Raw genomic sequence first — 23,951 nt, forward strand, 5'->3', positions numbered from 1 at the left:
TATTTTCTCCCATTTCTTAGATTGTCTTTTCATTTTGTTGATGGTTTCCTTTGCTGTGCAAAACCTTTTAAGTTTGATCAAGCCCCATTTGTTTATTTTTGCTTTTTATTTCTTTTGCCTTGGGAGACTGACCTAAGAAAATATTGCTACGATTTATGTCTGAGAATGTTTTGCCTATATTCTCTTATAGGAACTTTATGGTGTCATGTCTTAACATTTAGGTCTTTAAACCATTTTGAGTTTATTTTTTGTATATGGCATGAGGGAGTGTTCTAGTTTCATTGATTTACACATAGCTGTCCAGCTTTCCCAACACCACTTGTTGAAGAGACTGTCTTCTCTCCACTGTACATTCTTGCCTCCTTTGTTGTAGATTAATTGACTGTACATGCATGGGTTTATTTCTGGGATCTGTTCTGTTCCATTGATCTATGTATCTGTTCTTTTTTTTTTTTTTTTTTTTTTTGCGGTATGCGGGCCTCTCACTGTTGTGGCCTCTCCCGTTGCGGAGCACAGGCTCCGGACGCACAGGCTCAGCGGCCATGGCTCACGGGCTTAGTTGCTCCGCGGCATGTGGGATCTTCCCGGACCAGGGCACGAACCCGTGTCTCCTGCATCGGCAGGCGGATTCTCAACCACTGCGCCACCAGGGAAGCCCTATGTATCTGTTCTTAATGTCAAAATAGGTACCCAGTAAGAGGTCAATGTCCAAAATATATAAGGAACTCTGACAACTCAACAGCAAAAAACCCAAACAACCCCATTTGAAAATGGACAAAAGACTTTTCTAAAGATTTACAAATGGCCAAAAAAACACATTAAAAGATGATCAATATCACTAGGCATTAGGGAATGCAAATCAAAAGCACAATGAGATACCACTTCATACCCATGAAGATTACTATTATAAAAAAAACATAGAAAATAACCTCTGGTGAGATGTGGAAAAATTGGAACTCTTGTGCATTTCTAGTAGTAATGTAAAATGGTGCAGCTACTGTGGAAAACAGTCCCTCAAAGTATTAAATATATTATTACCATATGACCTAGTAATTCCACTTTTAGGTATATACTCAAAAGAACTGACAGCAGGGACTCAGATACTTGCACATCAGTGTTCACAGCAGCAGCATTCATAATAGCTAAAAGGTGGAAACAGCCCAAATGTCCATTAACAGATGAATGGATAAACAAAGTTACAAGGCTACGTATATCCTTTAGCCTTAAAAAGGAAATTCTGGCACATGCTACAACATGGATGAACTCTGAAGACACTGTGCTAAGTGAACTAAGCCAGACACCAAAGGACAAACACTGTATGATTCCACTTATATGAGGTACCCAGAGCAGTCATATTCATAGAGACAGAAGGTAAATGGTGTTTCTCAGGGCCTGGAGATAGTATTTTGTTTAACGGGTGCTGAATTTCAGTTTGGGATGATAAAAAAATTCTGGAGATGGATGGTAGTGATGGTTGTACAACACTGAATGTACTTAAAGCCACTGAACCATACACTTAAAAATGTTTAAACGATAAATTTTGTTACATATATTTTATCACAAAATATCTTTATTAGGTATGTGTATGTGTGTGTATATATATATATATATATAGTTACGTAAATAACTCATGTTCCAAAAAAGAGTAATGTTAAGGAGTGCTAATCAGTCACCCTGCCCGCTTCTCTTCCTCTCCAGGAGTGACACACGCGGCCATCTGGGCAGCCTGCATTTCTTATCTCAGCGCCGCGGTTCCCCCAGAGCTGAGGACGTCTGCTCAAGGCATCCTGCAGGGCCTTCATCTGGGTTTGGGGAGAGGTTGTGGAGCCATGATCGGAGGCGTGTTAGTCAATTATTTTGGTAAGAATGTTTTTCTCTTTTTCCCTGTCTTCTTTGATGAAAACTTACACATTTTTTTTTAGCAACCCCTCAATAGACACTCAAATTATTACTGAAGATTGCCAGAAGCTAAACCCCACTGTTCATATATTCTCTTTCTAGCTTTCATGGCAGTCAAAATTGCAGAGCAGTATGCTTCAGTAGTTAAGATGATTAGAGCCAGCTTGTAACCGTGCACGCTTCTCTGACAGCTTAATGCGATGCCGCACAGATACCTCAAAGGAGCCAAACAAATGAATAGTCACGTGTGCTCTTGGTTTGAAGTACAGTACCCTAAACCTGCTGACAGTAACGCTAGAGGAAAGAGAGTTCATCATTGTTGTTCCATCAGGAGATTTTGAACCAAAACAATCTAACTATATGCTGGCTTTGGTAATGTCACTGCATCTGTGATAACAGTCTGCCCTGTCAGATCTCCCTTATTGGAGATACAAGGGCGGGGCTGAGGTGGAGATGACATTATTCTGCTCCAGGAATCTTGACTATTCAGGTCCCTAGAAGGTGGGCTCAGAGATGTCTGAATTTATAGCACTACTTGAGCTCGGCTGTTCTAATTACAGATTAATAAGGTTGTTTAATATATAGTTAGGTAAATGGTCTTTATGAAGAGAGCACCACTGAATTTTAAAAAAGGCACTCGGAGACAGTCCTTTATTTTATAAATGCAGTTTTAAAATTTGATCAATGACAGATATCCAACACCAGCACTTGGATCTCTTGACCCCTACCCAGACCTGTGCTTTTCCTACTGTGTGAAGCTAATGGCCATTTGCCATTCTTTTGCTCTGCTCCCTTTGCCCTGAACTGTAGAACACTGACAGTTTTGGATGAGGGCTACCTGTCCTCCCGGGAATTACTCTACAGAGCGCTGTTTTGTTTCCACAGGGGCTGCTGCAACCTTCCGAGGGATTGGCATGGCCTGCCTGCTGACCCTCCTGCTCTTTGCCCTGATCCAGAGGCTGGCGGTGCCAGATGAGGAAGAAGGTTAGCATGTTCGTTGTTCCTGAACGGTTCTAAAGGCTGAAGCCATGGGGAATTCTACACATACCCCTCAGAAATCCAGAGGTGGGAACAGAGTGTACCACAGACCTGCATGGCTAGATTTTCTCAGGGGTGTATCAGTGAACTCACGTGCACCATTGCTGGAGAGAAGCCACTTGCTATGTTGAAAAGAATACTGGTTGTTTTAAGCAGCTTGCTTTTGTTTTGTTTTATGGTACAAGGTACTGGGGAAAGTATTGGTTTTAAATTTCTCTGGTATTCTAAAGAGATTTAAAATTTAAATCAAATACATATAGGATTATACAGTAATTTTACTATTAGGGATAGGAAGTGGTATTAATCTCTGTGCTTTTATCTTCATTTGATAAAAATGTCTAAACCTTAAATTTGAAGTTTTCCTTTAGTTAGGCATGGCCTACTTAAAAGTATTATCCAGAAAGAAGGTTATATCCAATATAATGTGTTGATGAGAACAAGCTTTCAACTTTTTGGGGGAATCAACTTTTTCTTTTTCAATGAAGAAGGCCAACCATTAAAACAAATATTCTTTCTCAGCTCTTGGGTCCTGGAACAGGGCTCATCTTCTATGGTGTCCTGTCCTTTGAGGAGCATTTGCCTCAAGTACCCGAAGTGCTTCCGTTAAGAGAAAAACTAACTTGTTACAGAAACCTCAGAGACAGATTTTAATTCCAACAAGTTACTCAGAAAGAAAGACCAGTACTGACTTTTCTTATTCTTGTTCTTTTATAATCCTAACTAGATCATATCTCTTATGCAGCTTAGTCCATGCCTTCAGTAAAAGGCCAATAAAAGCGGCTACTGTGTGATTTTTCCTATTTTGATGCTTATCTTTAAAATCTCAATCCCGTAAGTGGGCCTAAGGCAACATTCACTATAACCTGTGCCCCACAGATGTTATATACGTTAACTGAACCAATACATTTCATAAATAAATATAAGTTAATGTCTATTAAGTCCTGTAAGGAGACCCTGGAAGGTAAACATCACATTCATTTGCTCAGTACTTGCTCCAAGTAGAGAAGCCGCCCTTGGTACACGGCAACTTATCAACATTCCCAAGCATACCAGAATGGGCTTATCGAGGTTGTCCATTTGTTCCGTTTTTATTATTTATTTATACATACATACATACATCTGTTTAAATATGTAAAAACTCTGAGAAATGATTTAAACATGGCTTTCTCTCCAGACAAGACGATGCTGGCAGAAAGGATTCCTGTTCCTTCTAGTCCTGTTCCCATAGCAACCATCGACTTGGTCCAGCAACAGACAGAAGATGTTCTGCCACGCGTTGAGCCCAGACTTCCACCCAAGAAAACCAAGCACCAGGAAGAACAGGAGGATGTGAACAAGCCAGCCTGGGGGGTCAGCTCCTCTCCCTGGGTGACCTTTGTTTACGCACTCTACCAAATTAAAGAGATGATGCAGCTAACAAGAGACAACCGTGCTTCTGAGATACAGCCTTTACAGGTAAAAAGTTCCCCTGCTGCCCTGCCTTAAGCAGGCTCAGTTGTTTCAGTTATTCAGTTATTCACTCAACAAGATTTATGGGAGGTCTGGTGGGGAAAATAGACATGCAGACAAATAATTTCAGTGCTTTGTGACAAGTGTATTATAGAGGTGTATACAAGGTTCCATAGAGGGAAAATTCTGCCTTACGGGGTTCAGGAAGGCCTCACAGAGAAGACAGTACCTCTTGAAAGAAAGAAAATAAATCCATTCTGATTTTATGTATTTCTTTGAAATGTCTGTTTCAGTGGACATTAGTTACAGTATGGATATATGGTTCTTGCCTTGGTGAATTATATATATTAACCTCTGTAATTTAAAAATTCTAATGGGGACATTCTACATAATAGGACCTCAATAAATATCTGATCAGTTAATACTCTGAGCCACTAAATGGGTCTGACAGGACACCTAACTCAGTGGAAATGTGGTTTTGCTAGCGGGCTCACCTGAAAGATAAAAAGTGTGGTTTTTTCTTGTCCCTAGAGGTGTGGTCTCTCCTGAGTAGTGTCGAATCGCATGGATAAAAACACTGTAGGTAATTGTAACTGAAGCTATATACTTTTGGAAAATGTTTAAGTGTGACTTCTATGAACAGTTTTTGGCCTAAGTAATGAGTCTACTTCCCTGTGTTTTTATTAATCACTCCCTCTCACTTGATGAATCATGTCAGCTCTATATCTAGAGTAGCTTCAGAGGACACAGGAGGAAGAAAAATAAAGGGGAAAGACTTTAAGTTTGAGTAATTTCCTTAATTTGAACTACCTTAACTAAATTTATCACAATTTGTAAACTGACATGTAATATTTCTCTAATTTAAACCAAATCTGATTCTTTGCTGATAACCATAATGCATACTAGTCCATGTATGATCCTATTGGTTTATCAAGATAATAAACTCACACAAATCCTCTGCTCACAAGTCAAGGAAGATATCAGGGTGGGAGGAGCATATAAAGGATGTGAAGCAAGGAGGTGATGCAGGAGGAAAGATGACTTCTGCCTGAATGGCAGTGTTTTCATTACTTTGGATACTCACCCTTGTTTTCACAGAAGCCTATTAGGCTTAAGTATCATTAACATTTTTTCTGAAATATTAAGATTAATAAAAACTGGCTGGTATGGCTTAGCTACTCTTATGAAGAAGTCATTATACTAATATTTTTTATTTTAGAGTTTAGAATTAATTACAGAAATAGAACTTTTTTGTTTTTCGTTTTTGGTGCTCAGCTCTTTGAAGTGATGGGTACTAATTCAGAGGAAAATCCATTAAAAAAGAAATGTTTCCTGATTTTTACAAATCAACTTTCAGTGTATACTTTAAAATCCCAACTATACATCAGGACTCAATTTCAGGACCTTCTTTTCCTGGCCCTGTCTCCGAGGCTGAAGATGTCTTCCTCACTTCCTGTTGGACAAGGTGCTTTCCAGCCCTGAATTCTCTTAGCAAGTGGCCTAAGTTCCCGTTCCATGCCGCTTGCCCAGTGACTTGCCACAGTGGCTGGTGGGGGCCCAGTATATATGTGCTGATGTAAATTGTTCTCCTAGGAGTAACAGGCATGTTGGTAGTAACGTTCCTTTATCCACAAGATACGTCTGCTTATAGTGTCTGTGTTTTTCATGCGGCTCGGACAGTTGCACGTAGGAAAGGAGATGAAAGGTAAGACATTCCATCCTTATTCCTCTGTTACTTGTTTCCTGAAGTGGTTACTTCAGGATGATCTCCCCATGTTTCCTATATCTTACTTGAAAGCATATAAAGTTTGCTAGCATTGACCATGGGGCACCTCCTATTTTTTCCTTACAGGGGACCAGTGAGGATCGGGAAACTTCTCCAACTGGTGGAGCCCGGCCTGGACCATGTGAGGCTCCCTCTGACCCATCGAGAAGCCAGCCGTCCCCTCAAGCAGCAGCATCTCAGACGCAGAGCAGCCCCACTCACCCCAGTGTAGACCCGCGCAGGGAGGAGACTGAGGGCCAGCAGGCTCAGCCTGCCTCTGGGGGACACTGAGGGGTTCTGCTCGTCTCACACCCTGCATGGAACTGGGCTCCTCCGCCAGCACAGAGGGAGCACCTTGAGGAGCACAGCACCACATACGCTGCTGAATACCTGAACTCATCAACGCAGAAATACACACACACATACACACACACACTCACACATATAGAAGCTACAGTACATACTGGCAGAAATAGGTCAACTTCCGTAGTCCCACTGGAGTCACAGAAGGAAAATGGATTTCAGTGAGGACTTTCAGTTCTTGGATTGGTAGGTTAAGGACTACAGGACTTCTCTGCCAGGACAGTAAGAGTCGAAACCAGCAGTTACACTAAATGAGTGGAGGGAAAGAAAGTGTTTCAAGGTGAATGCTGATATAATTTCCCTCTTCTGATTATTTATTTATCCTAATTATTTGGTTCTTAATGCAAACTGGGAAGAAACAGAATACATCTATAATTTTGTTTCTCTTAAGGAGAACAATTAAAAAAATTTTAAGACGCATTTTAAAAGTAACCAGATAAAAGTTAGTGGCATCTATGCTTTTGTTTAAAAAAAAAAAAGGGAAAAGTTTCATTAGAAACTTGGCATATCTCTAGCAAATATATTTTTATATGGGTATGGTGTATAATGAAAATAGTCAATTCTTTGAGTGGCAAAAGCTGTTACTGACTACTGCAAGCTAAGCTGAGCTTTAAAATGCCTTTTGTTTTAAATGGGCTTTAAGACAAGAGGAGGGAATATTTGAAATAAACCAACCAACTTAGTATCCTGTGGCTTGATAGACAAGGGTTTACTAAATATATTGATACTGTAAATAGCCTCTATCACTATATACAACTTTATAGTGATTTGGGCTCTAATTAGCTGATGGACTAAAACACACAAAATCACTGAATTCCTAAGGGTTTCTTTAATTAAGCAGTACTACTTACAAATAACCGTATAAGATTTAAGTGCCTGGGGAAGGGATACAATTTAAAAAAATTACATACTGGTTCAGTTTTTTTGTTTTGTTTTTGGTGAGGGGAAAAGGTGGGGAATAGGAAACCAGGAATGGAAAAGACAGAAATAAGTAAGTACACTTTCCAATGACTAAAGAAACAAATCTCAGTACATTCTTTCCCATGAAGACACAGTCAGACACTGGACAGTTCAGTTACGGGCATGCTACTGTAAATATTACAGCTACAGTCAGGACAATGGCCGGGTGACTCATGCATAAAGCTTGCTGCTAAAAATGAAAGCTGAGGTTATAGGAAGACTTGGGGGAGGGCTGTGGACAAGGGAACATTGCTTTAGCTGAAGGAGGGTCAATTATATAGTGTGTACAATACTGTGGATGAGTACAGGAGAGAGGAAAGAAAAGAAGAGTTAAAAATGAGCAACTCACCTTACTCTCTGACCCTGATTAGGCAGGACCAATTATCAAGTGAGGGCTTCTCCACGATACCATACTTCTGCCCACAACTGCATCTGGAAGAAGAAAGTGTACACTTGGATATCTAGCTTCACCACAGAACACAGCTTAAAAACAAAATAACAGGAAGAAATAGAATTAAGCAAATAGTTATTTTTGCACTTGAACTGAAATGTACTGTACTGTAAATTATCATGACTCATTTTAAGTGACCTTTAAAAATCAGATGTATTTATTATGCTTATGTAATTATAGAAATAAAGAAATGGGTGACAGGCTGAACCTCACCTATGAATGTACAGTATGTGGATTTGTGAAACTGACTGTAGGAAGTCAAAAAACTTCTACTGTGTCTTGTGTTTACAGTTCTGATTTATTCCTCTGAAAAGCCTGCTGTTTTGGAAATGCACAGTTGACATGTTGAAATAAAAATAAATACCATTTTTAAGTATTTCTTAAATGATAATGATGTGACCACACAAATAAAAGTCCTTCGCTCTGTAATGAATGAGATCAAACTCTACAGGTCTTTGTTATGAGACATTTACTGTGAGAGGTGATTAAACAGTGCAGTAATTTCCAGCCTTTTAGAGCAGACACCTTCATGGGTTTGTGACTTCCTCCTGTCCTCAAAGTGCCATTAAAAAAAAAAAATTAAAGTGAATTCAAATTAAATTTTGATTTGAGAATGTTCTAATCCCTTTTGAGATCCCCTGGAAATACCCAGGGAGGTCACAAAGCCCAGGTTGGTAATCACGACCTCAATGACTTGTTGCATATGCTTTTCCCCATTAACTGTAGAAAAAGTGAATTACGCAAAGTGCTGAGCTCATGTGGATCCAAAGAGGTTAGTTACTAACTATTAAACTATTACTCAAGGCCTTAAGTAGAATAATAGATGACAATAACACATATACCTCCACCAGCCAATAAACCTCACGAAAAGCCTAAGGAAGTCATAGGAAGAATATTGCTGCCTTACTGGCTTATTAATCTTGTCACGGGCCACACGAAGCAGACAGTTGGCCAAGTGCTCCCCCCTGATTTGCTGTTCCTCCAAGACTGCCGGGCGTGGAGGCTACTGATGGTGCTGAGACCATTATTTAAGTGGTATTCCCTGCAGCCAATCTGAAGTTAAGCAATGATTCCAGGAAACAGGGAGCCACACCCACTGTTACTGGGTGCTTGGTGTGTGCTGATGACATTATCGTTCTGTCCTAACAATGCACTGTAATACATATCCACTATCCCCTCTTTAAATATGAGGATTTTGGAGCTGAACTTGGCTTACATTATGGGAACAAGGTCACAGTGCCAAGATTCAAACTCAGACCCGCCTGATGCCCAAGTGCAGGTCCACCCAGGACCTTCTCCAACCCCAGGAGGCAGGGAAGCCACCCTCTGCTTCTGTTGTGGTAGAACAAGCCTGAAAGCAGACCCAGCCATTCTGAACCCTTACCTTGTGTGCCTGATACTCACCCTGTGTGGCTGCAGTTCCGTGGCTGCAGTTCCATTTAGGATCGCTAGCTATTCCCAGATACATAGAAATCCAGTGCCTTCGAACTCCTGCTGCTCTGTTAGTCGTGAGTGCCACTCTGGAGATAACTCGGAAGGTCTGGCAACCCTGCAGAGAAAACTCGGAGGTTGCAGGGACTCTGAAGACCAGTGCCACGGGAGCTGGAAAGGGCCAGCAGACACACCCACCGCTCAGTATCCTGAGGCAACAGCTTCATAGAGCAGCACTGTCAGGTGTGGTAGCCATTAGCCACAGGTGGCGATTAAGAGCTTACAATGTGGCTAGTGCATCTGAGGAATTAACTTCTCATGTTATGTATTTTTTTAACTAATTAATTTTTGGCTGCGTTGGGTCTTCCTTGCTGTGCACCAGCTTTCTCTAGTTGTGAGTGGGGACTACTTTTCGTTGCGGTGCACGGGCTTCTTGTTGTGGTGGCTTCTCTTGTTGCAGAGCATGGGCTTTAGGCACGTGGGCTCAGTAGTTGTGGCCCGCGGGCTCTAGAGCACAGACTCAGTAGTTCTGGTGCGTGGGCTTAGTTGCTCTGCAGCATGTGGGATCTTCCCAGACAAGGGCTCGAACCCGTGTCCCCTGCATTGCAGGTGGATTCTTAACCACTGCACCAACAGGGAGGTCCCTCTCATGTTATTTAAATTTAAACAGCCATTTGTGGCTCGTGGCTACCATACTAGACAGTGCAGGAACAGAGGAAGAAATTACCTTTGGGAGATCTCTGGGTCTTGGATTTTCTCATCTTCATTGTGAAAGGCTGGACCCTAAAATTAACGTTATTCTGTGAAGATGAGGGCATACTGTGACAGATCTGACTGTAGGCAAATAAAAGATGATTTTCCCTTCAGAAATTTTTCTCTCTTTGGGTGCAGTGGGACAAGACAAAGCTACTTCTGAAGGCCCAAACCACTCTTGTGTCATCTCATCAAAGCTCTAAGAATTCCTGGCTCAAAAATTCCAAACCATCAGGCAGATGGGAGAGAGGTCAGTGCCTGGATGGGAACAGAATAAAGGGGTGAGAGGGGGAGTGGGTTCTCAAATCACTAAGTAATTTACCTTATGAGAGGACAAACTGTGGTTTAAGATAAGAGAGTAACTGGAAACTTGGTGATGTCTAGAATGGGGAAGAAATGAGCCAGTCCAGGTGGGCATCTTACTCTCACTCAACTCCCATCTGCTTCGGGCGGCTAATACAGGACCACTTGCCCCACTGTGGCTCCAGGGAGGTCCCAGTTTTTAGATGGCAACCCAAGGACCTTACAGTGCTGGGGTTAGGATTGCCGGCTCTAGAGCCCCATTGTCTGGATGTGAGTCTTAGTTCTGCCAGTGAGAACTCACGTTAAGTAACCTCTCTGGGTCTCACTGCCCTCCTCTGTAAAATTAAGATGATTACAGTATCTACCTTACAGTTTCTTTTGATGGTTAAATGACATACCCAACACACAGTAAACATTCCATAAATGTTGCCATTATTTTTGTGTGACAAATAACCCATGGCAAGGGGAGTGCTATCTTATTTCCCCATCCAGGCCCTAGCTCTTAGTACTTTGTTTTTTTTTTTTTTTTTTTTTTTTTTGCGGTATGCGGGCCTCTCACTGTTGTGGCCTCTCCCGTTGCGGAGCATAGGCTCCCGATGCGCAGGCCCAGCGGCCATGGCTCACGGGCTTAGTTGCTCCGCGGCATGTGGGATTTTCCCGGACCAGGGCACGAACCCGTGTCTCCTGCATCGGCAGGCGGATTCTCAACCACTGCGCCACCAGGGAAGCCCAGTACTTTGTTAACATTAATCTATAACCATATTGCATGCTCCCAAATTACAGTGCTATGTTAAACGTTTACCTATACCTAATAAGCTGTCTAGTAAGACATTAAGTTCCAACATGCATTGTAAACATTAAGTGGTTGGAGATATGAACTAGTTAAGGATCAAAACATAAGTTGAAGAGAATGGGGAAAATGACAAGTAATGTTATATGGCAACAAATTGGACAACCCAGAAGAAATGGACAAATTTCTAGAAATACTCAGCCTGCCAAGACTAAGTCAAGAAGAAACAAACAATTTGAACAGACCAATCACTAGAAGTGAAATAGAATCTGTAATGATAAAAACTCCCTGCAAATAAAAGTCCAGGACCAGGGCTTCCCTGGTGGCGCAGTGGTTGAGAGTCCGCCTGCCGATGCAGGGGACACGGGTTCGTGCCCTGGTCCGGGAAGATCCCACGTGCCGCGGAGCAGCTGGGCCCGTGAGCCATGGCCGCTGAGCCTGCGCGTCCGGAGCCTGTGCTCCACGATGGGAGAGGCCACAACAGTGAGAGGCCCGCATACCGCAAAAAAAAAAAAAAAAAAAAAAAAAAAAAAAAAAAGTCCAGGACCAGACGGCTTCACTGGGGAATTCTACCAAGCATATAAAGAAGAACTTATACCTATCCTTCTCAAACTATTCCAAAAAATTGAAGAGAAAGGAACACTCCCAAATTCATTCTACGAGGCCACCATTACCCTGACACCAAAACCAGACAAAGACACTACAAAAAAAAGAAAATCAGAAGCCAATATCTTTGATGAATACAGATGCAAAAATCCTCAGCAGAATATTAGCAAACTTCAGTGGAACAGGATAGAAAGCCCAGAGATAAACCCACGCACATATGGTCACCTTATCTTTGATAAAGGAGGCAAGAATATACAGTGGAGAAAAGACAGCCTCTTCAATAAGTGGTGCTGGGAAAACTGGACAGCTACATGTAAAAGAATGAAATTAGAACACTTCCTAACACCATACACAAAAATAAACTCAAAATGGATTAAAGACCTACATGTAAGGGCAGACACTATCAAACTCAGAAGAAAAAACACAGGCAGAACACTCCATGACATAAATCACAGCAAGATCCTTTTTGACCCACCTCCTAGGGAAATGGAAATAAAAACAAAAATAAACAAATGGGACCTAATGAAACTTCAAAGCTTTTGCACAGCAAAGGAAACTGTAAACAAAATATTTGCAAACGAAGCAACTGACAAAGGATTAATCTCCAAAATTTACAAGCAGCTCATGCAGCTCAATATCAAAAAAGGAAACAACCCAGTCCAAAAATGGGCAGAGGACCTAAACAGCCATTTCTCCAAAGAAGATACACAGATTGCCAACAAACACATGAAAGAATGCTCAACATCATTAATCATTAGAGAAATGCAACTCAAAACTATAATGAGGTACCTTCTCACACCGGTCAGAATGGCCATCATCAAAAAATCTACAAACAATAAATGCTGGAGAGGGTGTGGAGAAAAGGGAACCCTCTTGCACTGTTTGTGGGAATGTAAATTGATACAGCCACTATGGAGAACAGTATGGAGGTTCCTTAAAAAACTAAACATAGAACTATCATACGACCCAGCAATCCCACTACTGGGCATATACCCTAAGAAAACCATAATTCAAAAAGAGTCATGTACCAAAATATTCACTGCAGCTCTATTTACAATAGCCAGGACATGGAAGTAACCCAAGTGTCCATCAACAGATGAATGGATAAAGAAGATGTGGCACATATTACAGTGGAATATTACTCAGCCATAAAAAGGCACGAAACTGAGTTATTTGTAGTGAGGTAGATGGACCTAGAGACTGTCATACAGAGTGAAGTAAGTCAGAAAGAGAAAAACAAATACCGTATGCTAACACATATATATGGAATCTAAAAAAAAAGAAAAAAAATGGTCATGAAGAACGTAGGGGCAAGACGGGAATAAAGATGCAGACCTACTAGAGAATGGACTTGAGGATATGGGGAGCGGGAAGGGTAAGCTGCGACAAAGTGAAAGAGTGGCATGGACATATATACACTACCAAACATAAAATAGATAGCTAGTGGGAAGCAGCCACATAGCACAGGGAGATCAGCTCAGTGCTTTATGACCACGTAGAGGGGTGGGATAGGGAGGGTGTGAGGGAGGGAGATGCAAGAGGGAAGAGATATGGGGAAATATGTATATGTATAACTGATTCACTTTGTTATAAAGCAGAAACTAACATACCATTGTAATGCAATTATACTCCAATAAAGATGTTAAAAAAAAGAATATTAGCAATCTGAATCCAAAAGGATCATATAGCATGATCAAGATGAATTTATTCCTGGGTCACAAGGATGGTTCAACACACACAAATCAATCAACGTGATACACCACATTAACAAAAGGAAAGACAAAAACCACATGATCATCTCAATAGATGCACAAAAAGCATTTGACAAAATTCAACATCCATTCATGATAAAACTCTCATCAGAACAACAAAATGGACAGAACAGCAAGAACAAGCAAACACACCAACGTTCCATGCAAATCAAGGGATTATTGAATCTCATGGGGAGAAAGGAGAATGAACTAAATGGTAGATTTTCACACTCAGGATTCAGTAAAGGATCTTTTGTTTGCTGAGGGGAAAACAAAAAACAAAAAACAAAAACTCTCATCAAAGTGGATAGAGAAGGGAACATATCTCAACATAGTAAAGGCCATTTACTACAAACCCACAGCCAACACAATACCCAATGGTGAAAAGCTGAAAGCTTCCTACTAAATTCAGGAGCAAGACAAGGATGTCTACTCTCATAGTATTGGAAGTCCCAGACACAGCAATCAGACAAGAAAAATAAAAGGTATCTAGAGTCTCCACCCCAAAACTATTAAAACTAATAAATGAATTCAGCAAGGTTGCAGGATACAAGATTATTATACATAAAATGCAAAATATTTCTATACACTAATAATGAAATATCAGAAAAAGTGAAAAAACAATCCCATTTAAAATCACATCAAAAAGAATAAAATATCTAGGAATAAACTTAACCAAGGAGGTGAAAGACCTATATGTTGAAAACTATAAAATACTGATGAAGGAAAATGAAGATTCAAAGAAATGGAAAGATATCCCATACTTTTAGATTGGAAGAATCATTATTATTAAAATGGCCATACTACCCAAAGCAATCTACTGACTTAATGCAATCCCTATCAAAACACCAGGACATTTTCCACAGAACTAGAACAAATAATCCAAAAATTTATATGGAACCACAAAAGACCCCAAATTTCCAAAGCAATCCTGAGAACAAAGAACAATGCTGGAGGTGTAACCCTCCCAGACTTCAGACTATACTACAAAGCTACAGTAATCAAAACAGCATGGTATTGGCACAAAAACAACACACAGATCAACAGAACAGAGTAAAGAACCCAGAAATAAACCCACACACCTATGGTCAATTAATCTGTGACAAAGGAGGCAAGAATATACAGTGGAGAAAAGAGAGTCTCTCCAACAAATAGTGCTGGGAAAGCTGGACAGCCACATGTAAAACAATGAGATTAGAACACTGCCTCACACCATATACAAAAATAAACTCAAAATGGTTAAAAGACCTAAATGTAAGACATGAAACCATAAAACTCCTAGAAAAGAACACAGGTGAAACACTCTTTGTCATAAATCATAGTAATATTTTCTTGGATCAGTCTCCCATGGCAAAAAACATAAAAGCAAAAGTAAACTAACGGGACCTGATCAAACTTAAAAGTTTCTGCACAGCAAAGAAACCATCAACAAAATGAAAAGACAACCTATGGGGAAACAAAAATGGAATGGGAGAAAATATTTGCAAATGATGTGACCAAAAGAGGTTAATATCCAAAATATACAGTAAACAGCTGGCTCCCAGATCAGATAAAAATACCTATCTTACTGTGGGGGATCTTCAAAATTCCACATCTATTATGTTATCTATGCACAGGATCCTTCTTTCAGTTGGACAAAAGAAAAAGATGATTTAAATATTGTACTTCTCTAACTCTGGGGAATAATCACATACAGAATAATATAAGATCCTTTTTCTTTTCTTGACATCATTCTGGAGGTCTTAATTCTTCCACATGTTTTTTTTTTTGCGGTATGCGGGCCTCTCACTGTTGTGGCCTCTCCCGTTGCGGAGCACAGGCTCCGGACGCGCAGGCCCAGCGGCCATGGCTCACGGGCTTAGTTGCTCCGCGGCATGTGGGATCTTCCCGGACCAGGGCACGAACCCGTGTCTCCTGCATCGGCAGGCGGATTCTCAACCACTGCGCCACCAGGGAAGCCCCCTTCCACATGTTTTGATGTCAGCTGTTCCAAACCTCTTAATATCTAAAATCCCATAAATTTCTAGATTTTAAAAGTCATAAATTCAAGTATTGTCCTAAATGTCAGATGGACACTCCCCTGTAATTCAGCTCTAAGTATTATTGGCAAACTATACAACTCATTGACAAAGCATTTTTTGTGATATGTAAAATGTGTTTTAAAACCTTTAAAAAACAGGGACTTCCCTGGTGGTCCACTGGTTAAGAATCTGCCTTCCAACGCAGGGGATGTGGGTTCGATCCCTGGTCGCAGAACTAAGATCCCACATGATGCGGGGCAACTAAGCCTGCGCGCCACAACTACTGAGCATGTGCGCCACAACTAGAGAGAAGTTGGCGCGCTGCAATGAAAGAGCCCACGTGCCACAACTAAGACCCAACGTGGCCAAAAATAATAAATATTTTTTTAAAACCTTTAAAAAATAACATTGAATACGACTGTTTAAGCATGGCGACCTACACTACATCTCACTCATATGTTTTGGGGTCAAACAGTCCAACCTGCTAACAACAGTGAGCTTCTGTGAGGCACCTCGTGGGCGCACTAACACAACAAAGGTTCTGTTGTGCTCCACAACTGCACACCTAGGGTGGCATGAGGCACAGAACCAACTGTCAACAACCTATGAAGGGTATAACCATTTTACTGAATGGTCATTTAAATTGTTTAAAGGCCTTTAAATAAATGAAGAAAAAGAGGAGAGAGGGAGTGGGGTGGTGGGGAGAGAGAGAGAGATGGATAGACAGGGGAAGGGAAGAAGGGAAGGAGAGAAAAAAGACCTCTTAGAAGAGTTGTCATACATACTGCTTGATGGGGACTGGACCTATGATCAGCACTACAACAAACCCCAATTCAAATAAACACAAAAGAAATACACCCATTATATCACAAGCAATGCTTTTAATTATTTAGCTTCTCACAGTACTCACATAACAGAAACTGACAAATCCATGGTTTCCTCTAAAAGTAAAAATGAAAAACAATATCCCCAAAGCCTCTTGTTGCTCTTTCTCTTCCTTTAGCTATTTTTATTGCAATAAAAATCACAATAAAAATAGCTACACCTAGCTTGTCGGCCCACCAGGAGCTGCTTTCTTCTACTGTCGGCACCTGTTCACCCTGGTGCAGGTGAGGCCCAGTGGCTGTCTTGGCTGGGATGTCCCCTGGGAACTCCAGCAGACTGCACACGTTATGCACACACACATTTTGTAGTACACACACACACTGCCTCTTGGTGAGCACAACCAAAAACACATCTGATACGTTTATAATATAGCACCAATAAATAGAATTACAAAAAAAAAAAATCAGATTAAACTAACAAAAACGCTATTAAAACTGCTTACTTATAAAAATCATCATCTTCATAAATCTGAAAGGAAGGTACTTTGATTTTTTTATATCAAAGTCTATGTGAAAGCACAGATTAAATTTAGTGTATTTCACAAAAATAGCAAAGCTTCTGACATTAAAAGTTGTCTGGCAAAAACAGAGACCCGTAAAACACTGACACACTGCTTCAAAGAGGAAATATCATTTGGAAATCAATCTAAAGAATTCCAAACAGGCAGCCACACTCTTATTCAACAATTTAGAAAAACGCTATACTAAATTTGGTTCCGGAAAGCAGATGCCCAAATGATCTCTGTGTCCCTCCTCCATAACCCTTCTAGAAAAGGGAGATTCCTCATTCTTTATGCTGCTACTCTTTATGGCCCCACCACAGCAAAAGAGCCTGCGTTTGATTCTTAAAGAGAAGTTAGCAACATCTTAACCCTTGGATTGTTTTGCCATGTTCAGATCTTTTCCCAGACCTATGTTTTGGCCTCCTTTTCTCAGGGTCAAAGCTCATGGTTAGTCCCTCATTTCACTCTGGAGTCTAAAATCATGAAGCACAAGAAGAAAAATGATTTGTTCTCTATGAGAAAGATCACAAATCTGTTTTGTAGGAAATTGTTATAAACAGGTATAACTAAACAATTTTTTAAAATAGACCAGTCGAGGGGCTTTGCTGGTGGTGCAGTGGTTAAGAATCCGCCTGTCAATGTAGGGGACACGAGTTCGAGCCCTGATCCAGGAAGATCCCACATGCCACTGAGCAACTAAGCCTGTGCTCTAGAGCCCACGAGCCACAACTACTGAAGTCCGTGAGCCTAGAGCCCATGTTCTGCAACAAGAGAAGCCACTGCAATGAGAAGCCCATGCACTGCAACGAAGAGTAGACCCCACTCGCCGCAACTAGAGAAAGCCTGCGTGTAGCGAAGAAAGACCCAATGCAGCCCAAAAAAAAGAATTGTAGAAATTCAGGTGTGAACACTATTGAGACCTGAATTTAGGGAGTAAAAATAAAATAAAATAGGCCAGTCGACTTGAGGTTAAATGCCTTCAATTTCAACATACAAAAAAATGTAAAAAGTCATTCTAAATTCTAATCTTTATATATGTCTATAAAAGCCTTATCAAAAATTTAAAATATAACCATAGGAAATGTTTCTCTTTATAACAGTTATCAAACAGTTAGTTGGCTATTAGTAAAAAACAAAAAATAAGTCATGAATATTGTGAAACCCAAGGCTGTGGCGAGATGGCGCCTCATTTCTAAAGGTCTCTTCTACCTGAGTCATTGGAAACAGTAGGGCTGGAGTTGTAGTCCCAGGGCTGCCTCTAAAGAGTCCTGTGGTCTTGGACAAGTTATTTAACCTTCCGAAACCTCCATTCCTCCACCATCAGCATTTTCCAAACATGTGTTCCAAGGAATATTAATCTCATGAATAAGGGTTCTGTTGTCAAATTAAGTTGGAGAATGCTGCACACAATTTCTCCTCTTTAGGAGGTTCACAGTGTGCATTAGCATTATTAAAGGCTCTGAAAAGTCCTGCAGTATGTTTGTTTAATCATGCATCCATCTTAGTTGACCTCAGGATTCCTTTACCTACTAACACTTACTGGCATCCTGTGGACTACACTTTGGAAAATACTGGTCCAGTGTATCTCAGGTCTCTTCCAGCACTTATATTGATAACACACAGGAAGAGCAATGCAGAGTCTTCTGACACAGGTTCTGGGGATTAAGAGAGGATTTAATGCCCTGCAGTTGACAAGGCACCTATTCACTTTAATTGGCCCCTTGAAGATCAACATGATCCCTTTGTTCCTAATGCAAGTTTTCATTCAAGGACAGTGGTAATGACTGTCACAGAATCTTGGTGGCCACCTACAGTACAATACACAGAACTGTCCAAGAAGGATCAGTTATCTTCAATACAGTTTAGTTTTCCTTTCCAGTGTGACTTGATTTTTCTCCATAGTGAATGCTTTTGCCATTGTTCCCCGGTACAGTTCTGCCCACCTTTAATAGGATCCTTGCCGTTCCCCAATTCCTTGTCCAGAACAAAGTCAGTGTGCAGGTAGGCTGTCAGGAGTCCTCAGGTTAAAGAGCTGCTCTTCCAAGAAGGCACCCGCAAGGCCATACTGTTCTTCATGCAGCCTAATTTCTTCAGGCGACAAGTGGCTTCCTCCAAGAACAAAGTCTGCAAACCTAGTATTTGTTTTAAATAAAGTTAATGTTATCACAGAGAGCTTTATTTGGAAGATAACATGTTCCCTGGCTACTTATCCCCTTTAATTAAATTTGACTTTGCATCAATAGAGGATGGCATTTGCACAGTGGGTGTAAAAACAGGAATGGCTTATGTGATCCTTCTCTAGACGTTCAGGGAAACGATCGAGAAGTACGCAGACTTAGGAGCACTGAATGCTGCCAAATATACCCAATCCTGCTTTCTAATTCCTTCTTTCTCTCTTTCTTATTAAACGTATTATTTATTCATTATTTTAGTGTCAAGACTTTCCCCCTTCAATCTTTAATTTGAGGGCACTGTCATTTGAATAAAGCTAGGAAGAAGGGAAAGCAGTAGGGAAAAGATGCTGGGGCAGAGATGTCTTTCTTGGTGATCTTTACAAATGACTTTTCCTCCCTCGTAGGAAGAGAAGCAGGTGACACATCCTATTCCGTCTCCCTTCTCCTATGAGTTATCTTTATGGCCTTCCCTATGAAACACATCTGATCAACATTTATTCTGACACTGGCAGTTCCACGGGGCGAGGCAGAGCACTGAAGCAAAAGCGACTCTGACAGCTTCCATGTCATTTGCTATCCAGGGAAGTTGTCTGTTTCTAGCCTTAAGTATCTGATCCAAACCATCATGTTATTTTCACGGTAACTCCAACCCAAGCTATGCTGCGGCAGTGGAGCGGGGCTTACGTTTTAGGCGCCCGGAGCCTGGAGACAGCCAGCCAGGATGGGAAGCCGGGGCTGCAGCAGGCCTGGCGCAGGTCCTCCAGGGCACGGGTCGTCGCAGCATCGGCTTGTTCCCTGTACTCATCTTCAGTAAGAAACTTAACCACCGGCTTTTCTGATGTAAACCATTTCTTCATTTTCCTAAAACAGGCGGCATTTGGTTGCTATATTCCTGGCCATATTTGGTTGCTCAATTCAACCCTTAAGATTTATAAAAATACATTTCTTTGACAGTAACGGTAATAATTCTTAACTTCCTCTGTATCATACCATACTTTATTATTGTTATCATGATGGAGGTTTACAGAACGTGTAGTTTGGGCCTATCAGTACATTTCCCCTCTTCCTGGACCATCTGAAATAATGTCCTACGGCACTTGAGGATCAATTTCTGATAGAGATGTTGATTGCATTTTTCCTCCTCAGTAATTTCAAATCAGACAATTAAAAGTCTGGCTTCTTTATGCTTGCCCTGCTGATTTCCTTAGCAGCAAGCCTCTGAGATGTCCTTTTATGGAGACCTAGCAGAATCGCTTGCCGCTTAGTCTGAACACAGAAGCCAGGAAGATTTGTGGAATATCGCCTCCACCTAGTGGTGGGGATTCTGACTAATCTCAGAGGAAGTAAACACTGTACAAGGGTCGTGTATATACAGTCATTTATAATAATTCTTCCTCTGCTACATGCTGAGGGGCTCATGATTGGAATTTTCTTCCAAACAAAAAAGTCCTAAAGGGAAGAATCTCATAAAAATGGTAATGATGAAAAGGTTTTAACATATATGTTATACTTACCAATGAGTTTAAAAAAATGTTTTTAGGTGGTTTAAAATTTAATTTAACCAGAGACTCCCAAATATAAATGAGCATCAGAATCACCAGGAGGTGTTTTAAATGTACATTTTCTTGAGGTTTGGGACCTGAAAAATCTTTAAACTTTTATTGTCTGATGGTTCATGAGCTGAATTAGGGAACCACTGACATGATTTCCTTCTCCTTTTCTGAATACCTAGACTGTCTCCCTAGAGGAAAACTCCTGGGCTCTGAGGAGAAGCCTGGGACACAGTCCTGGCTTTGAGGTTTACCCACTGTGTGAACTGGGGCAATTCCTTCACAGTTCTGAGCTTCACCTTGCTCACATGGAAAAAAATGAAAGCAAGAAGGAGGTCACTGTGCAGATGCAATACATTATTTTGTGTCAAGTGCTTAGCACAGTGAGTGGTCTATAATAAGTGTTCAGCATCAGTCCCCTGACCCTGCTGCCTTTCGGTCTCCCTAGCATCCTCTGCAGAGGGGCCCTGCCCTGTCACTGGTGCATTTTAACCCTGTGACGTCACCACACATGCAGTCATCAGATCCAGAAACTACCAGTTACCACAGAGTCTCCTTCCTCACAGCCAAGTTTACCTTGTAAACATTTATTAACATCCTCTTCCTGCCTTGATCTCACTGCCCTACTCCAGGCCCTCATCGCCTCTTGAGTGGTTTGCTGTGATGTCTGATGACTGGTCTCCTGCCCCGGAATGTCCCCTTAACCTCCACCCTCTGTGCCAAAAGACAGATGGGCCCCTCCTACTGCCTGAGGCATGTTCATGGTCTCTGCTTTGATGTTTGCTTGTTGAACGTATTTTTATTTTCAGATTAGTTGCCAACAGTTAAACATTGTCAGAATTTACATTCTAATCCACATTCCCAGCTTTTCTAGAAAACCAGAAGAGCCGGCAAGGCAAGGCCCATATTCCCACATGGCAACAGTCAGCTCAGGCTGAATGGCAACTGACCCCCTTTCAAGGAGGCAACGTTGTAGAATTTCACACAGTCCTCACCACTGCCTTCTCTCTGCTCGGACTCATTCCTTCAGCACCTTCTGGGCCCCAGGCATTTGATTTCTAACCCTGTCGAGGCAGTAGTCATAGAGCACTGACGAAGATGTGTAACAGTCAGCTGCCTCCGCCGCGTTATAGGATCAGATCAGATTCTCCAGCAGGGCCCGTGGTGCCTCCATGACCTGGCCGACACCCACCTCGCTCGCTGGCCCTGTGAAGGTCCCAAACTGGGCTTTCTCCCCGTCAGGAAGGCCCTTCCTACATTTATTCATCTGGCTGTTTTGATTCATTAAAATTCAGCCCAGTGACCTCCTCCAGGAACTTTCCTGAACTTCTTCTACACACCACAGTTCCTGTGCAGGCCTACTTTAACACTTCAGAGCTATAGAAACATATGCCTACATGTCAACAAGTGCACCTCAAGGGTAGGGACCATCTCCTTCACCTGTGCACCTGACACAAAAACAGGTGATCAGACTCCATGACTGAGGACATCACAAAGCCGTGACAACAGAAGTTGTCTCATCTTTCTTTCTGTACTTTCCAAAGGCTTAAGCCTTATCTTAAAACCTAAGAAAAAAGGAAGTCCGAATTATATAAATCATAACTTTCAATCATTTGTGATTCACTTCTGTTCCCTAACTCTTATCTCATATGCACAATTACCTCTAAAGCAGTCCTGGGCCCTAAAAGAAGGAAACGTAGAATGAAAGTAGAAATTATAGGTGACCCCGAGGCCCAAGTAATTTTGCCACTGATTTTAGTGAATTCTGGGTGAGCTGTCATTACCTAGTAATTGGTGGTGCACCTCTGAAAGATGAACGACGACTAGCAATGGAGATGGGAGCAGATGCTTATTACGTTCTCTAACTGTCCCCCTCTCAGAGGGAAATAGCCAGATGAAGTGGAGTTAATTGTGAGATTAAATAACTATGATGTGTCCAAAAAATTCCCCCCCAAAACAAATAAAACCAGAGCTCAAAATGTCAAATTTATGATGGAAAAAAAAAAAAAAAAAGATACGCACCGTCTCACATAAGCGAGTACTCTCAATGGGTAGTGCAGGATCTTGGATGACAGGATGAGGAGCATTGCTGCATAGGCGAACTGAGGAATGGCCACACCAGCGTAGACCAGGAGCAGGGAGAGGAGCTGCAGCGTCCACGCCAAGAGGGTCATGCTCCTCTCCTCCATGAGGGGCCCATGCTTGTAACAAACAGTAAAGCTGAGACACCCAACTATCAAGACGTAGCCTGTAAAAGCAGAAGAATGTAAAACAATATAACACTGAACTGAAAAGTTATGGGAAAAAAACCGGCAGAGCCATGACCGAGAGCTAAGAACATATCAGAAAACCTTCCTTTCTGTCTTCTTTTTCCAGTGAAGTTGAAAAATGCATTTAGGGCTAGTTATTCCTTCCATGTGAGATATTAGGCTGACTTTTGTAATAATTAAGGATGTATAATAATAAATTATTATAACATTAATATGTAAGTATCCCTATTTTCTGGTCCAGAGTCCTAGAGGGCAAATGTTATCACAGTTGCTTTGGTCAGGAATAAGCCTCAGTGTATGTCACAGTCTGCTACAAAAGCTATTCCTAATTTTTATTTTCTAGTCACTAAATGAAAATATAATTTTACAGTGGAGGGATCGGGCTGTCACCCTCATAATCCAGTGCTCAGTTTCTGAATTACCAAAAGAGGGACACAGTGAGATATTCTGCGGTGTCTCCTGTTGTGATCCAATGTCACATGCACATTGCCTCTTATGTATTTCGCCAAGTGTTTCATTTGTATGTAAGCAAGCCTCAAGATCTAATTTCCAGCTTATAAAAAAATACAGGGGAGAGAGAAACAAATTAAATTATACTACAAAGGAATAATCAGAGAAATCCAGAAAGTGGAACATTCTATAGGACAACTTGGTCTCTTCAGCATATCATTGTGATGAGAAAAAAAAAAAAAACACCCAAACCTGTTATGGATAAAAAGAGACTTACAGGACACAATAGATGCAAAATGTGATTCTGGACTATATCCTACCTTATACAAAACAAGCATCAAGGATGTTTAGGAAATTTGAACATGGCCTGGATAATAGATGATTTTATGTAACTATTCATTTTTTTAGATTCAATTTATTTAAATATAGAGGAAAATGCTCTTGCCTTGTAGAGATGCTTAGTGAAGTATTTAATGAAACACACCGTAATAGCAATAATTAACTTTGAAAATACTTTAGCGTAAAAAGAAAAATGGGCTA

At 41.1% G+C, this 23,951-nt stretch overlaps 2 protein-coding genes across 10 annotated transcripts in view; one reads left to right on the forward strand and one right to left on the reverse strand.

The window, feature by feature from the left end:
• Window positions 1–8,371, forward strand: part of MFSD6 (major facilitator superfamily domain containing 6) — a 78,260-nt gene extending 69,889 nt beyond the window's left edge. For 2 of the 4 annotated variants that reach the window (XM_067026460.1, XM_067026461.1), the window contains exons 4-8: window positions 1,699–1,860; window positions 2,785–2,883; window positions 4,112–4,392; window positions 6,067–6,091; window positions 6,239–8,371. In XM_067026460.1, coding sequence (XP_066882561.1) covers window positions 1,699–1,860; window positions 2,785–2,883; window positions 4,112–4,392; window positions 6,067–6,091; window positions 6,239–6,249 — 578 coding nt within the window. In that variant the 3' untranslated portion in view covers window positions 6,250–8,371. The remainder of the gene's footprint in view (window positions 1–1,698; window positions 1,861–2,784; window positions 2,884–4,111; window positions 4,393–6,066; window positions 6,092–6,238) is intronic. The other 2 variants (XM_059054652.2, XM_067026459.1) reach the window with 1 other exon arrangement.
• Window positions 8,372–9,296: 925 nt separating this feature from the next.
• The window catches only part of NEMP2 (nuclear envelope integral membrane protein 2), a 31,973-nt gene continuing 17,318 nt past the window's right edge, over window positions 9,297–23,951 (reverse strand). Inside the window, exons 7-11 of one of the 6 annotated variants that reach the window (XR_010839154.1) lie at window positions 22,714–22,939; window positions 19,826–20,002; window positions 18,911–19,099; window positions 10,084–10,139; window positions 9,297–9,474 (exon numbers count right to left, since the gene is read on the reverse strand). Coding sequence is in view for 3 of the 6 variants with exons in the window: in XM_059054666.2 (XP_058910649.1) it covers window positions 18,958–19,099; window positions 19,826–20,002; window positions 22,714–22,939 (545 nt within the window). In the remaining 3 variants the exon portion in view is untranslated. The other 5 variants (XR_009334100.2, XR_010839153.1, XM_059054666.2 and 2 more) reach the window with 5 other exon arrangements.

This window comes from Kogia breviceps, chromosome 2 (assembly GCF_026419965.1).
Source record: "Kogia breviceps isolate mKogBre1 chromosome 2, mKogBre1 haplotype 1, whole genome shotgun sequence".
Taxonomy (NCBI): Eukaryota; Metazoa; Chordata; class Mammalia; order Artiodactyla; family Physeteridae; genus Kogia; species Kogia breviceps.